The 16,140-nt window shown below is 36.6% G+C and overlaps 1 protein-coding gene across 1 annotated transcript in view; it reads right to left on the bottom strand.

Annotated features, from left to right (window-relative positions):
* The window catches only part of LOC139736215 (neuroendocrine convertase 2-like), a 62,788-nt gene that overhangs the window by 35,689 nt on the left and 10,959 nt on the right, over positions 1-16,140 (bottom strand). Inside the window, exon 3 of the mRNA XM_071646949.1 lies at positions 8,240-8,365. Coding sequence (XP_071503050.1) covers positions 8,240-8,365 — 126 coding nt within the window. The remainder of the gene's footprint in view (positions 1-8,239; positions 8,366-16,140) is intronic.

Genomic DNA, 16,140 nt, shown 5'->3' with positions numbered 1-16,140 from the left:
GTTCAGTATCTAAACCATAATAAATTGTAGTCGTAATCTAAGTGCCAAGAATCTCATGATTTGAATAAGTGTGAACACCAAGACATGTCGTGATAAGGACTTTAAGACAATTGGCATCGTCATTATAAAACAAACTCCTAATTGTAAGACATGTTTTAAATTTTAGATAAATTCATGTCTATGCTGGAAACATATCTTTTTGATGATTCATGATGACGTCACTGTTACATGAATATTGTACGCATGGAAATATGTAGGCCTATTCGTTTTAATGCATACAAACAACTTTTTTTTCTTTGTTTTTTTAAAGATATGGTGCATACTTTAGAAATGTACGTAGCATGCTTTTGTTTTTTGAGGCTTTGTGTACTGGCAAAAAGCATATCTTATTCTTATAGATTATGTGAATAAGTACGTATTCAAGTACGTTTTGAATAAAACGTATCCAGACAAATGTATATCATATTTTTACCTCTTCCTTCATGCAGATGTATGCTCTTGCCTAGAGGGTTTGTTTGATAGATAGTGATAGTGCTCACCTCATTGGAAAGGTAATTGGGTAAATATTTGGTTTTAGTATGTCATTCAAACACAACTATAAGTTAACTTCTACATTAACATTTCAAAACTCACAAATTCCACGCACACATTTCATGATTCACAGGATCCAAATTACACCAATCTTATTTACTTTGCAGAGTGCAACAACAGCATAAGTTTGATATACTGAGCAAACAGGCTTGCATTAGTTCGCACTATTCAAGGTTTAAAGTAGTTAAGTAACCAAATTGTACCTTGTTATGTGATGCTAAGTATATTTACCTTATAGGTATAATGTTGCAAATATGTGGTGCTTATTTCATCCATAACTGCTGCAAAATTGCTTCTTTAAAGGAGCCAATCAGTGTCACTGCCTGTTCCTCTAGAGACGCAATATTGCCCAGTAATCTCAAGGTTCACTTGAGGTTATACTGGGCAACATTGCGCCTCTAAAGGCGTAGACAGTGACACTGACTGGCTCCTTTAAAGAAGCAATTTTGCTGCAGTCATGGATCAAATAAGCACCACATAGGTGCAACATTATACCTATATATATGGAACAAAATCGCACCCTCAAAAGAGGCTACAATCTTGGAACTTAGGGTGCTTCTTTGCGCCCTCACGAAAGGTGTAAAGTTGCACCAAAAGTAGAGGCAAGAGAGGGTGCAAAGTTGCGCCGAAAATTAAAGGGAGAAAGATCGCACCCTCAAGAAAGGTGCATCTCAGCACCAATTAGTGTGGGTGGAAAGATGCACCCTCAAGAAAAGGGTGCAACTTAGCACCACTTAGTGTGGGTGGAAATATGCACCCAAGGGAACCACTTCGCACCCTCAATAAAGGGTGCAATGTTGCACCTTCTTTGGCGTTGCAAAGGTGCACCCACAGGTTGCAAGGTTATACCCTTGCGCAAGGTACCACTTTTGCACCCATTTCTCGAGGGTGCAAGATAACACCCATAGGGAGCCACCAGTGTGACATCACTTTGCACCCTTAAAAGGTGCAAGAATGAATCATTTTTTCTTAGTGTGTAGGGAAATTCGAATCATAATTGTTCCAAATATTTAAGTCAACGTTAAGTTGAACTTTAATCTAAGGCAGGATTAAGTACTCAAACCGTGATGATTGAGAGACTGACCTCCGTTGCGTAGTTGCATCTGTAAGCAGAGAAGGGTTTGATGAAATCTCACTTCGAGTCATTTTTTTTTCTCTTTATATCTTTCCCATTAAATCGACTTTATCCGGAGGAGAATGTCCTATATTTGACGATTGATACTGCTTTTAAACGTGCGCTTGTGACAAAAGGATCTACTATTACAGAACTACAAAAGGGCTCATATATTATATAAGACAACCAGGAAAGTGGGAGAAAGAGGGAATGAGTGAGAGAAGGAAAGGGAGAGTGGAGACCCTGTGGTGGGGACCTGTCCCTGTTTCCTGAGCAAGACGGATCATTCCTGTTGAGTTTTCTTTTTTTTTCTACCTCAAGCTGATGTTACTGTTGTTCTTGCTTTCTGATTGGTTAACGTTTTAATTTGAATGAAGACTAGGTCCAATGAGCCTGTCGCATGAGAATGACTCCATATCCTTGATGGGTTATTGTCTTTTACACAACTCTCTTTAAAACGCATCTTTGGAGATTAACTTGATTAGTATGACTTCCTGGAGAAATTGTCAAAATGTTGACGTCCTTCCATTGTTGTACAGAGTTCAATTTGATGAACTTAGTTTGGAAATAAAAATAATTTTGTATGATTGATTACTTAATGATAGTTTATGCAATCGAAGGTAACGTGTGTTTCATGTTGTAATGCACACTATTTAAATTGCAAAAAAAAAAGATTGCCCTTATTTTTTCTTTACAGTTTATAAATGAAAAAAAGAAACTATAATGATAAGGAAAAGACTGGCGCGATATGTCCTACTATGCTTCTTGCAAATCGTTTGAGTCAGCAAACAGTAAAGTTTTGTGGGTGTTGCGTGTTTATATATGTGTTATCATTGTATGTATATATATATATATGTATATATATATATATATATATATATATATATATATAACAAATTGATCTTTTTACGCATTTCAAGATGTATGGTATACCTAGAATGGGACAGTTGTAACTGATTGTTTCGAGTAAAAGCAAAGATAAAAATCATGAGCTTGCATACCCCAGAGTATGTTTGCCGATGATTTTTCTCTTGACTATTACACAAAGCACGGACTAATCGGTGTGTATTTACGTCGATGAAGAGTAATTTGTCCATCAGTTGCAATACAAACAAATCGACGTATGAATAATTGCTACAGTTACCGTATTTATGTTATCTTTTGCTGGTTTTTCGTCTTTTTAGAGACAGTCAAAATTGTTTCCGCTACTCCAGTCTCTCATGCCATATGGTGCTGATAATCTTTGCGATTGACACAACTGATAATGTTAACACTGAGAAGATGGCATGATGGCAGTAGTAAGTGCTCTACTCCATGGAAAAGAAAGAAAAAAGAGAAAGGAATGATGATATTTTAGCGGCTTGCTGACGATTGGCGGCACTAGAGAACATCTGGGGAGAGAGATGCTAATCGCGGTTATTTTCTTATTCACGTATTTATTTTGTTTCTTGCTCTTTTGACTTGGCTAAGATGCGATCAGCAAAACAAGCAAATAAATAAAATATTTTGGAGTAAAGACGTCCCGTATGACAAATATGCACTATCCCGAGCTCAATATTATCTTTTCCCCCTCGTCTGATGGAGAGTGCTCTCGACACAAAAATAGCCGCCATCCAAGCATGATAATATATTTCTTGTGTTCAGAGATAGAATGATGGAATGCCTCTTGCGGTTTCCTGCCAAGACAACTGTCCTCCCTCCTTCCTCCCTTCCTATCCCATTCCCCATCCCTTCTCTCCCCCCCCCCCTCTCTCTCTCTCTGTCGTCTTGTGTTATGACGTCATGGTTGTTATGGCTACTATATTTATCTTTCGCCGAATAATTGATGTGAGAGCGGTTTTTTATGTCATATTTGATGTTGCATTCCCCTCGACAGATGGTGTTCCGTAAGACTGAGCAGCTATGAGAATCACCGACACTAGTGGGCTACCCAAGCTTAGACAAAATGCGTTTGGCCTAATTCTGCGCGATACGCCGGGAAGTTTGTCATCTAGGGGTTCATTTTTCGAGGCTGAGATTTTACACTGCGATATTAAGAAACAAACAAGCAGTGTAAGCCGTTAAACATTATTGACGCTCATCAGAAGGAAATAAGTTGTATTTTATCTATTTTTTTTTTTTGCTGAAAGATATCACTCTTACTGGGATAGCTATCTATGAACAACAGCCACCGATTATCATCACTTATATCTTAAAATCATTATTTTTTTTCAAGGCATTTAATGTTCGTTTTCAAGCCGCGTTTACCCTCCACTTTCATTCTGTCAGAGGCACTGAAAACATATTCATCCTGCAGTTCAATTCAATTTTATCAAACATTAAAGAATTATAGAGATCGTCTTTATCGTCCTTTAATTAGAATTGTAAAAGATTGCATTAACCTGACCTGATTGTCGGGATAAAAACTAATAACGGAGGATAAACCTAATTTTCCACTCCCCTATCTTGTCGCAAGTAAACTGAGTAAAGAGTGGGTAGAGACTCTGCCTACTCCTCAGATGTTTGAAGTGCTCCTCAATATATCTTGGCATGGTCTACATTATTTGATGGCCAGATGAAAATGATGTAGCGTGTGCATGTCGAAAGATAAACATAAAAGCACAGCTAAAGAAGCGATCTTCACATCCTCGACAGGTGAAATTTGGAAACGATTTTGGAAAAAAAGAAAAAAAAAATCCATTTCAATGCTATTCATCTCATTGGCACTTACCAGAATTATATACTTTGGCATGAATTATGTAAGTATACACACACATATATATATATATATATATATATATACATATATATATATATATATATATATATATATATATGTGTGTGTGTGTGTGTGTGTGTGTGTGTGTGTGTGTGTGTGTGTGTGTGTGTGTGGGTGGGTGTGTGTGTGTGGGTGTGTGTGTGTATTTGACGTCTAGTCACTGAGATAACGGGAAGTCAACAATTATGAAAAGGTTGCATGTCAAGCTGTTACAAAGGCCTTTAACTATATCATCATCAGATAGGAATATCACTGCGTCATTTTCTGGGGAACATTTCCGGTTGAGGTAGGCAATGACGCCTGACAACGGCCAAAGATAGAGATTTATTATTTTTTATTCATCATTATCTTTTTTTATTTATATTTTTTTTTTCAGGACCGTGTTAATGAATATCCTCGAACCCCCTCCCACATAGACACCTCACACGCACACACCAGCGTGATATGCTTTGTGATAGCAAGGAAGCGCATTTCGTCATGTTCGTAATACACTCCTTTGTGACGTGCTGGGGATTCGATCGAACGCTCGGCAGATCTAGTCATGCGTCTATATGGCCGTGGGCAAGGTGTTTTGCTCCGGCTTTGTCTGTCTCCGCTGTGACATGGAGGAAGTACATCTTGTGGTGTCTTACAAGATATTCATCTCTCTGCCCATATCGCTTGCTTCCCCCCTCCCCCCATTGTAAAGAATAGACTGAGTGGTAACTCGTCAAAAACCTAGAATAGTTAATAACATCTCTTCAGGAAAGAATGCAGGTGGTCAGACGGGAATATAATGCTCTTCAATATTTCATATGAATGCTATCCTCGTGGCATTTGAGACTTTTGTTTTATTAATTTCCTGTATAATGTCAATAGTCACTTGAACTCAAGCAGGATCGAAGCGGACTGAGGCAAAGCAAAACAAAGCAAAAAACAAACAAACAAACAGAACGCCGCACTTTCCATGCTTAATTCCTTGTAGACACAAATAGATTGCAGATGCGTTTCTATGATCCAGCTCTTGTCAGCGTCAATTAATTTGCAACAGTGGCTCACATAGCGTCTCGTCTGTGAAAACAACATAATTTAATATAATACCTTTAAAATTCAATTACCCCATTCCCAATCACATAGTCCTTTTTATCAAGTAAAAAAAAAATACTGAAGTACTATGTCAAACTACTTTTTCTTGTCTGTAGAGTAAATTCTAATTACAATATAATTGTCCTCAGAGTTATGGCTGCAGGAATTCTGATGGATGTATAAAGAGAACAGCAGGAGTGATAGAATGCATTTTAAAGAAGATGGACATGTTCCAAAGACAACCGGGAGAGCGGAGAGTGTGACCTGGAGGTCTTCATTAAACTGAAGACAAGAAAATCCAACTCAAGAAGAAATACAGTTTGAAATGATCACTACTACTGTTTTCCTATGTACTCCCTGCCAGTCTGATGGGGAATCATGAATAATTGTCGAGGATTCTTAAAGGCATTATTTACCATTTGCAGATGAAACAAAAACCCAGCTTTAGTGCTTTAAAATAGTTCTAAAATGTGAGTTAAGGATAGAAACAATGTAAAATCTTAATCAGTATGATAAATGTTAAATATTGTTGAATTTACAAACTATGAACAACATCACAGTTACGATGAAAATTGTTTCTAGACTAAACCATCTACAGTATGGTTTTTTAGAAAAAAATAGTGATATCTCCTATATTTCAGGCTGTATTGCATTTTTTTTTAAATCGTAGGATGCTTTGTGACACAACTGATCTACACATATGTACCAAATTGATAACTCTAGTATGTTCTAAATCACTGCTCCCAATGGTAATAATCAATACCTTCAGTTGGTTCATGTTACAGATCAAAAGAGGTCACGTTGTTCCTAGTTAAAACGGATGAGCCTACCATTGAATTCTCTTATACATTCAAAAGTACAGGTTTTCCCCGCCAATTTCGCACTTTTGTCACTCCAATTCCTTATTGCTGCATTCAATTTAGCAAAATTTGGCATAGATGACATGATTGGTATTTCAATTTTATAATCTCTTAATTCAAATTTATTTTGGAGCATTCAAATTACCTTTAACCTCATTCTAATCAAAACTTTCTAAATGTAAATTCTTAAAACAAGCACCATTTCGTTATTCGTTCATTCAATTTAGAATGATATAGTCACGTGATCACGTATATGCCGTGCTCGTTCATTCGAATTCATTTTTGGGCATCTAGTTTAACATCTTTTACAGTCAAGCACACATGTTTATGCTTTGCTTCTTTCTTTATTTTTTTTGAACATGGTTATTGTTTTGTTCGCATTATTACATTTCATATTTTCGTATTCATTTCAGAGATTTTGCAACAGTTTTTCCCCCAATGTGCTGATTGAGTCTCCCAGTCCGAAGATAGTGCATGTGGCCATAACTTATCTCGCCGTTGAGAGCTTTATTCCAAGTGTGTCGGCCAGTTCTAGAAAGTCAAGGTTATGATCATGAACTGTTCCTATAATTCTTTCTCTGTCTTCTTGAGATAAATGTCTGTATCTAACTTGTGCTGTCATGACTGTAAGAAGATGAAGTTAATCTGTAGTATTGGTACATGTAGGCCTATAATGACATGTATGAAAGAAATATGATACTTTCACTGCTTAACAGTGTGTGGATGAAACAAAAAGTCACATAGAAATACACGTTTAAATGTTCTCACCTTTTCAAGAAAGAAATAACATGACGTTAATTTGAAAGAGAATGTTTAGAATTTGACTGCCCATTCGCGAAATTGAATGACTCAAATACCCTTTTCGGCGAGTGGTGGCGAATTTGAATGAACGTAGAGTACCAGCAAATTTTGAATGCCCTTTATTACGAATTCGAAAGCCACATGTGCAAATTTCATTGATCAAAATGCTAAATTGAACGCACAAGTTGCAATTTTGAAAGACAGACTGTGCGATAACGAGGGGTTTTGCTAAATAGAATGAACCTCCTCTCAAATGGACTGACAAAAGTGCGAAATTTGCCGGGAAAACCCATATTACGAATGGTTGTATGTCTGTTTGTGCATGTACTATGTGTGCCACCAGAAGTCGCCATAAATACCAAATAATTTGGGCAAACTATTGGGGAACATCAGTATTCTGATTTTGTAATTGCGCAATACCCCTAATTCTGTCGTTTTGTGGAATTCGTCCCACACAACTATTGATCATCCTACCAAGAATCTAGGTATCTTTTCTCTATGATCTTTTCTTTTCTCTATGAGGGGACTGCATTCTACAAGCTCTGCTTTTTTAGCAGTCCCCTCCATTTCCAGCAATATCGTTTATGCATTTACCACAGTGACGTAACAGTTATTTGTATCTCTGTTGATAATTTACCTATATTTTTTACAATGTCATTCTGTTCATCGCATTGTGGTACTGATTTCATGACGTCTGTGTATATGAGCGTTTATTTGTATTTCTTATTTGTTTGTTGGAAGTGAAATAAATCAACTTGAACAACTTGAAGAATCTAGGTATAAGTAAAGGAGAGAGAAAGAGATGAAATAACGATAATGATACTAATAATGATAGAAATAATACTGATGATGATGATGATGGTGGTAATTATGATAATAATAATGATTATGATGATGATGATGATGATGATGATAATAGTAACAATAATAATAATGATAATGATAATAGTAAAGAAGAAGATCAAGAAGAAGAAGAAGATGAAGAGGAAGTGGAAAAAGGATAAAAATAAGAATAATAAAGTATATTTTGCATTAACAATTTGCACCCACCTTGGTATCTTGTTGCAGTCGAGTCAGCGTGTCTTCCAGACTCCTCCTATGCCGCCGACTAGCTGGCTTCGATTCCTCTGCATCTCGCTTCACGAAGTGGTGCAGGTTTGGTCGATGTTTCAATACCTGTTGGGAAGATGTCAAAGTAGATTTTAGTTTTTTTTTTCTTTGTTTTCTCTAATTTTTCAAATGACTGTGTTAGAAAATGACATCTGTTGTATTCCAAATCACTAGGCCGCAAAACTACTGAGTACCAGAGGATTAAGTTTTTAATCGACATTATCAGAAAATGGATGCTTCATTATTTAAAGATATTAAGAAGAAAGATTGTGAACTCTCGACCTTCCTAAACAATAGGTGAATGTAGATACATTTTGTTTTCCTTACACTATTTGCAATTATATTTCTTTTCACCCTTTTTGCCATCATTTTCATGTGTGTGACATTCAAAAAAACATACACCTGAATAGGCGGAAGAGGACCGGATTCGTTTATGATTAATGGTAGATTTTCACTCATGCATGCCTAAGTATTTGACTCTTCGTCGTCTCCCCCCCCCCCCCTATAGTACACAACAGCAACAAAACTAGAGGTCAAACCCACAGGAACAATACAAATTTGAAAGATAAAAGACTAAACGACATCAAAATTAGTCATAAAAGATTAAGGATATTTAACAACTGTAAATTAATATCGAACTGCCCAAGTTTGTAACTTTGTTGTTTTCTGTCTTTTTCACCTTTTTTTTTTTTCAGGTGATATTCAAAAAGACGTAACAGATATTATGGTGATGATCATTCACAATATTTGTACTGCACCATATATTCTGTTAACATTCAAAGGCGCAGATTGATATGTCAGGACGAAAATTGTTTAGTGTCTCTTCAAACCCACTGGAATTCCGCGATATACTCCCTGAAGGTAATGCGCGCATCATAACTACTATAAGAGAATGGAACAACTTTTTGGTATTCTTTATTCAGTGGTTTCTTGTTTGTTCTTTAAGATATTTTGGCAACACATGACGCATTTTAGAATGGACAGATTGCACTCCCACTATAGCGCAACATTACCAACGCTACACATTATGTTATTAATGTTGCCGATTTTTTAAGTCGTCATTGCCTTCTTCGACGGTGACACGACATTTACTCCTGCAACAAAATAATGTTCTGGTCTTGAAGTTTTCCAAGGACTTAGGGTTAGGGTCAAGGTTGTGATAGGGTTTTAAGTTTAGTTTGACGTGAGGATTAGGATTATGGACAGGGTTATGTCTGTGGCTACAATTTTTATGTTTGGCTTAGTGTACAAATATTTATCTTATATGGGAGCAACTGTCGCAGGCGTAATAAATATCACGGAGCCGCTTCAACATACACATGTGGATCTATTTCAGAAATGGACAAAAGGATGGGCGTTTTCAGGAAAGGTTTGTTGGGGGTGGCTAAAAAAAAACACCCTCTATCCACATCCTTGGAGTCACTGCACTATAAAAGGAGAGCTAAAGAATGATGAAATATAGCTATAAATCCAGTCACGTCACTACGTGTTGTGGGCAGCAGAAGAGCATTATAGGTCCACGTTTCCTCTGAATTGGCGACAGGGAAGGAACACGTAACTAGGATTTCTTCGTGTGTTGCCGTAAGAGGGAAATGCTATCACCCGCTATGTGCCTGGAAGAAATCCCAGATGAACGGACTTGGTGTTTGGAATCTATTATCCTGCATTCATGCTCGCTTGAGCTAGAAAGCCCCCAAGCTCTCAACTCGCATGCCTATACCCAGCCCATTGAAAACGCATCAAGACTCTTATGCCATGGCGTGCTGGATTGATTCACACTTTAACGCAGCACTTGATGTCCAGTGAAGTAGATTTCGTAACAGAAAAATGGAAGTAAAATGAAATATATATATATATATATATATATATATTATATATATATCAAAAGTTATGTAATAACCTGGCTTGTTCGAAAGATTGCGTTCATATTTGGAGAGTGTATAATGATAATTGGGCAATTTTAAAAACCACTTTGAAACTGTTAGTACATTCCGCGATGGAATATTTACTTCTTATTTTTCTTTATTTTTTTAGGGGGGGGGGGGTCAGTTTCCTTATAGCCAAAGTCCGTCAAATCACTTAAAGGAGAATGATTGTTCTGATAACCTGTTGTAATCTATAAGCAGGCCATCTTTGAGGGTGTATCTCGAGGTGACGCCTCACGTTTGCTTTGATAACACACTTGTAGAAGGGCATTGTACGCATGTAAGTAAGTTTTTGAAAGCTCTCAGCGATTTCAATTTTTCTCCGGGAGATTTTTTTTTTCGATTCATGACAAACATGATGAAAATATCAAGTAAGAAGTACTATTCATTTAAGTTTCTATAGTATTCATATGCATTAATTATTCATTGCTTCATTTATAGATATATTCCTGTTCATACATGCTCAGGGAGACAGGGCACCTTCTTCCGCAGTCGGATAATTTTTGTGGTTTTGGTTGTATACTTTCAAACTGGATGAATACGCAATTGTGGTATCAGATGCATTATTACGTATTTCCATACGTTGAGGTTTTACCAGTGTTTACGTAATTGATAATGATCTTTTGTCAATAACGCTGTTAAAATTGCATTGACCTCTTAGTGAAATTGAAAATAATGTTTAATAATCTCTCACTATTCTTTTTTTCCATTTCATTGGGGGGGGGGGGGATTAAATCAATTTGTAAGCCAAGAAGCAGTCAGGTATGAAAGATGAGAGGAAAATGTGTTCTGCATACTTCTTCTATCAGTATGCAAACATAACCATATCATACTTCCATAGGATATAATTACGATTGTGTATGGAATCATGTGTTATCATGTCAGGCGACACATGTCGCGGGTTAAACGGGAAGAACAGCATCTCATTATAATAAACGGGACAAGATAATCCTTCGTATTAATCTATAAGACCAGCACTGCACTGACAATGATTACGTCACTGCTTAGGCGGTATCCGCAATAATGGAAAATGACGTTGATTGTACATATAGTGCGTTATAGACCATAGATACTAGCGTGGTACCGTGGTAACGATCGCGGGCTTGTGTAGAGGCAATATCCCAGGAAATGTCTGAATGATTTGCCCTACCATATGGTTGACCGAATGAGTAAAGCATCTCCCGCTTCCTGCGTCATTAAAGCACTAGGGGCGCGACACGCTCACGTCTATTGCTTATTCATCGGCGAAATCGGCTATCGGAAATGTATACACAGTGTCTGTGTGTATCTGGAGCCGTGTGGAGGTGAAGGTGTGTTTGGATGAGTATGTGTGTGTGTGTGTGTGTGTGTGTGTGCGTGCAATTGCAAGAGTCATCATGTGAAACATAATTGATGCAATATTATGCTAATTTACAAGCTCATTAGATACTCTTTCATATATAGGGAAAGGTATCTACAATCCATACCAACTCCTTTGACTAATCACGATGATTGTGAGCAGTTTATAGACCCTAATTGTAAAGGAAATGAAACAGTACAACCCAGTTCACAATCATGCGATATAACGTGCATGAGTGCATTTATACTTAAAGATAGATAGACAGATTATGGTTAGTCAATGTTAAACCTAAAGACATCGGCAGGTAGATTCGTCCACATTAGCAACTTCTCGGGCAAAGACGAAACAGCGAATACGGAATTAACGTGACTTACCTAAATTCACATCATATGCATAACAGCCACTAGTCGGTCAATGCTAGTGTTTTGGGGTATCTGAGACCCGATTTACTTTTCTCTTACATTTCTGCTGTCAAAATGGTTGTTCTCACTGTAGGAAGTGAAATGCAATTTTGTAAAGGAAGTGACAAATTTGCCCTTTCACGAGAATCTTTCCAAGCACACTGAAAACAATAAATTACTCCAAAGCTTTGGTCGAACTGTCAAATATCACAGTAATAAAAGTCTCGTTTGACAATGATTTGATCGGAGAAGTCCTAGATATCAGTGGAAAAGAGCAATTTGAATTTCGTCCAACTATTATTGAAACGCCTTCGTAATCGACAAAGAAACAGTATTGAAACGACAGAGAATGAGAAGTGACGTGGTCTTTCCCTCAACCTATCGTCTGCAAACTCACAGTCAACTGTATTCACAGCAATATCTGTCTATAGATCCATCTATTTTCACTTATATTTCTCTTTTCTATGATTATCTATTTCTCTGTATGTATTACATCATGAAAAAATATATGCATATATAATATATACATATATACATATAATATATATGTACATATATATATCATGTTCATCTCTCTCATATAATATATATATATATATATATATATATATTTACATATATATATATATATATATATCCATATATAAAATATGTGACAGAGATGAACATGATGAAGAGAGAGAAAAGATAGTATACGTATGATGAAACCAGATATATGTGAATGATATTGTCACAGGATGATGTCACTTAAATATATTAGCAAAAATCATCTTTCCCTTAACTTTCACCTTTATTTAATCCTGCCTTCTTCGGCTTTGTATCGTGTTTTTTTTTTCTTCTACAGGCTATCACTGCTTACTGACTCCACCTAAATGCACGATCTTTTCGTTTGCCTCCAAGCTGATACCTAGAACTGAGTATGTATACAGATCGTGTTCTTTTGTAAAGATGATATCGCATTTCTTGCCAAGCTTTTTCCAACGTTAGACAGTATAGAAGGTAGATTTCGAAATAATCATTATGCAAGCAATGGCAAACCATCATTTATATATTGTACTCCAAATCAGGTGAACAAAATGAAGAATGGACAAGTCTGAAGATTTAGTTGGAATAAATTGAAACGTTCCTCCAATTAAGGCCTATGTATTCAGAGTCAAACGATTACTGTTTGTGACTTACAAAGATTTCTTATTTACGATGAGAAAACGAAGATCAATACAACTTTCGTGCCATCAATCTCCGTCTTTATATTGCCGTAGAGAGTGACCCCACACTATTTTTTTTTGTTCCTTACTTCGTCAATGTTGTTGTCTTTCACATATTATAATCGTTTTGTTTATCGTAGCATACGTAGGGCAAGTTTGAGTCCGTGGCCCTCTTTAAGGTCTTCTTTCGCATTGTATGGACACTGTCATGATATATTTCATTCATTTCATTTCATTTATTAAGTTTCCACACAAATCATACAGTGTTGTATTTGCGACATCCATCCATGACAATGTAAAGTAACACATAAATTATATGGCCAAGTTGCTTCATGAGAATTTTACCAATCACTACTATCAACACCCAATTAATTTTTCTAGGATTAACATAACTTTAATCGAATTAATCAAATGGTTTCCAGGAATCGAATTCTTCTCTACACGTATATTATATAATTTACGCAGATCACAAATTAAAGCACCGTGAAGTAGCGATTGATAGGGGTACATAATAGCAAAGGTGTTTCCAATTTGACGAAGCTTTCCGTAGGAATTTCTGTGCGATTTAATTTGTAATGTTTGTGACCTTTTCAAGTCACCTGTAAATGGATGTGAATTTCCTCCTGATTATGGACCCCCAAGCAAAATGAAGACAGTGGATATCTGCTCGAGTATCACTAATTTGTAAGAATTTCGATTTGGTTCTCTTCTTGAACTGTCACAGGACGCGACGCCGAATTAGTCATGGTTGTCGGATCACGTGGCAGCAAGGGTTACTTTTCAAACTTTAAAGGAAGCGATAACGCTCGGCCTAAATTACTGAATCACAAAAAGCTTTAAACTAGGCAAACAATTTACTGAGGAATAGGGGAACTTTTGCAACAAATTCAATTTGATTCAAATGATATTTTATTTTCAATAGCACATTTTGTTGATATAGAAATGCTTCAGTCAGAAGAAGTTTTAAAAATCTGAAAATTTTAGTACATTGCATTGATACTGAGAAATGCTCATCCATCGAACTTGTTAGCCCCTTTCTAGAAATCGCTATGTCAGAAAAAAAAACACACATCCAAATTTCTCTTTTGATTTTGTTTCTGATTTTCACTTTTAATTTTCCAAACTGTACAAAAAAGTAACTCAGATGAAAATTTAATTTAGGTTGACTTTAAACAATATGATGACCACATCCCATTGAAATACCGACTAGCACGCTTGTATATAATGTGGTAAATAGAAATCTGTTATAATTTTTTAATGGAAAATCCTAGAGGCTGTTACAATGCAACTCTCGTGAACATGGAACAATTCAGCGTCAGTGGCACCGTGGCGATATCGACTAGGAAGTTTTGATCGATTGGTGGGCGGATGACGGATTAATTATTTTGTACAAATGAATTATATCCCATGAATTAATTACGTTTCTCTCTGGGTATTCTAATGTTGTGGATTTCACTTAATTGCAGACAACAACGCTAATATCGAATTTTAATTTAGTGTCTGCCAAGTGCTTACAAGCATGTCGCAAACATCTTAAAAGAGGATATAGTGGCTTTTTCGTTATGAGTCTATTCTAATTACATTTTTTTTTCTTTTTACATAATTTCAACTGTAGTCATCGAGCTTTCTATAGAGGATGGCCTCTGGCACAACAAACAAGGTGAGTGTTTAGACTATTAACAAAAGAGTGTATTTGGTTTCAACATTATCACTATAATTACTGCTGTGACGTTTTTGTCGTTTCCAACATCCGATCCCGGGTTGCATAAAACTACATGAACTTTACAATACTGTTATAAATGGTAACCATCAAGGATTATTTTCTTGGCTTTGATTTGCTATGAAATTGTCACCATGGCAGAGTCACTTTCATTTGTAACTATATGCCATTGTTTTATGTAACGGGCCCTTGATTATTGTGGTAATATCAAATGATCTTCTATAGCAGTTAGTATTTAGTTTATGGCGTTTGTTTATAAACCTCCGTCACTGTCACCTGGATTGATGCTGCTTCCGACATTATACGTAAATGTCAATGTACGTGTGACTTAAATGCCGGAAGACAGAACTCTCCCCTCAAGAATTACAAAACAAAACAAAACGACACAACAACACACACATTTAAAAGCCCTCATTGAACGGAAGATATCCCCGAGTCGCCGGACTTCGTGCAAATGTAAGAAGGCGAGATCGCCAATGGTTTTTCTACCTGGATTATCACCAGGCCGTTATTTGCTCATACCGGTAAGTCAACGCCGATACCAGCCGTGAATCGATATCAATCGATTCGTTCTTGTCGGTAATGGCGTGCGCAGTTTATATTCGGCTTGCGGGCCGCGTTTCCATTTCTCCACGTTTTGAAGATATAGGAAGGCGCGTAGCTGTGCTTGCAGAGCGCATTAAAACAGAGCCGTGGGCCATTTTATGACTTCAATATGCATTGCAGACATCTCCCTGGGAATAAAGGTCACGCAGAGATTTCGGCGATCACGTTGTAATATCATGACATTTCGAAGGCAACGGAAATACAACTCACGGACTGCTTTAAAAAATGTCAGCTGCATAGTTCCAGCTAGCGTGATATTGTGAGACAGTTTATATCTTCATCACTGCATGCCTGTTTGCAATATCATATTTATTCTCTCCAAGGCAAGCTTCTCAAAAGTTACCCCAAAGATAGAAATTCATGATCATTACGGCATAATCAATCATCCCAATACCAAAACATGAAATATTATTTTGGTTTTTCTCAATAATGATTGCGGTGAAATCATGGAACGACAGAGAGAACAGAAGGTTGTGATTTAAAAAAGGTAATGAAAATTGCTCGAGCTGTTTTCTCTTACTAATATCAAATTGGTACAATTGAAATTCACAGAAATGAAAAAGCAATATTGCTTAACATTCGAATCCTTGTTAAGAGTACTGAAAATAGGATTTACTGTTATGATGTAAAAAATGCGAATATTAT

Source organism: Diadema antillarum, unplaced genomic scaffold, assembly GCF_040938485.1.
Source record: "Diadema antillarum isolate AM-2024a unplaced genomic scaffold, OU_Dant_1.0 seq00000633_RagTag, whole genome shotgun sequence".
NCBI classification, from domain to species: domain Eukaryota; kingdom Metazoa; phylum Echinodermata; class Echinoidea; order Diadematoida; family Diadematidae; genus Diadema; species Diadema antillarum.
Note: the sequence above shows the minus strand (reverse complement) of the source record. Positions and strands in the feature narration are given on the sequence as shown.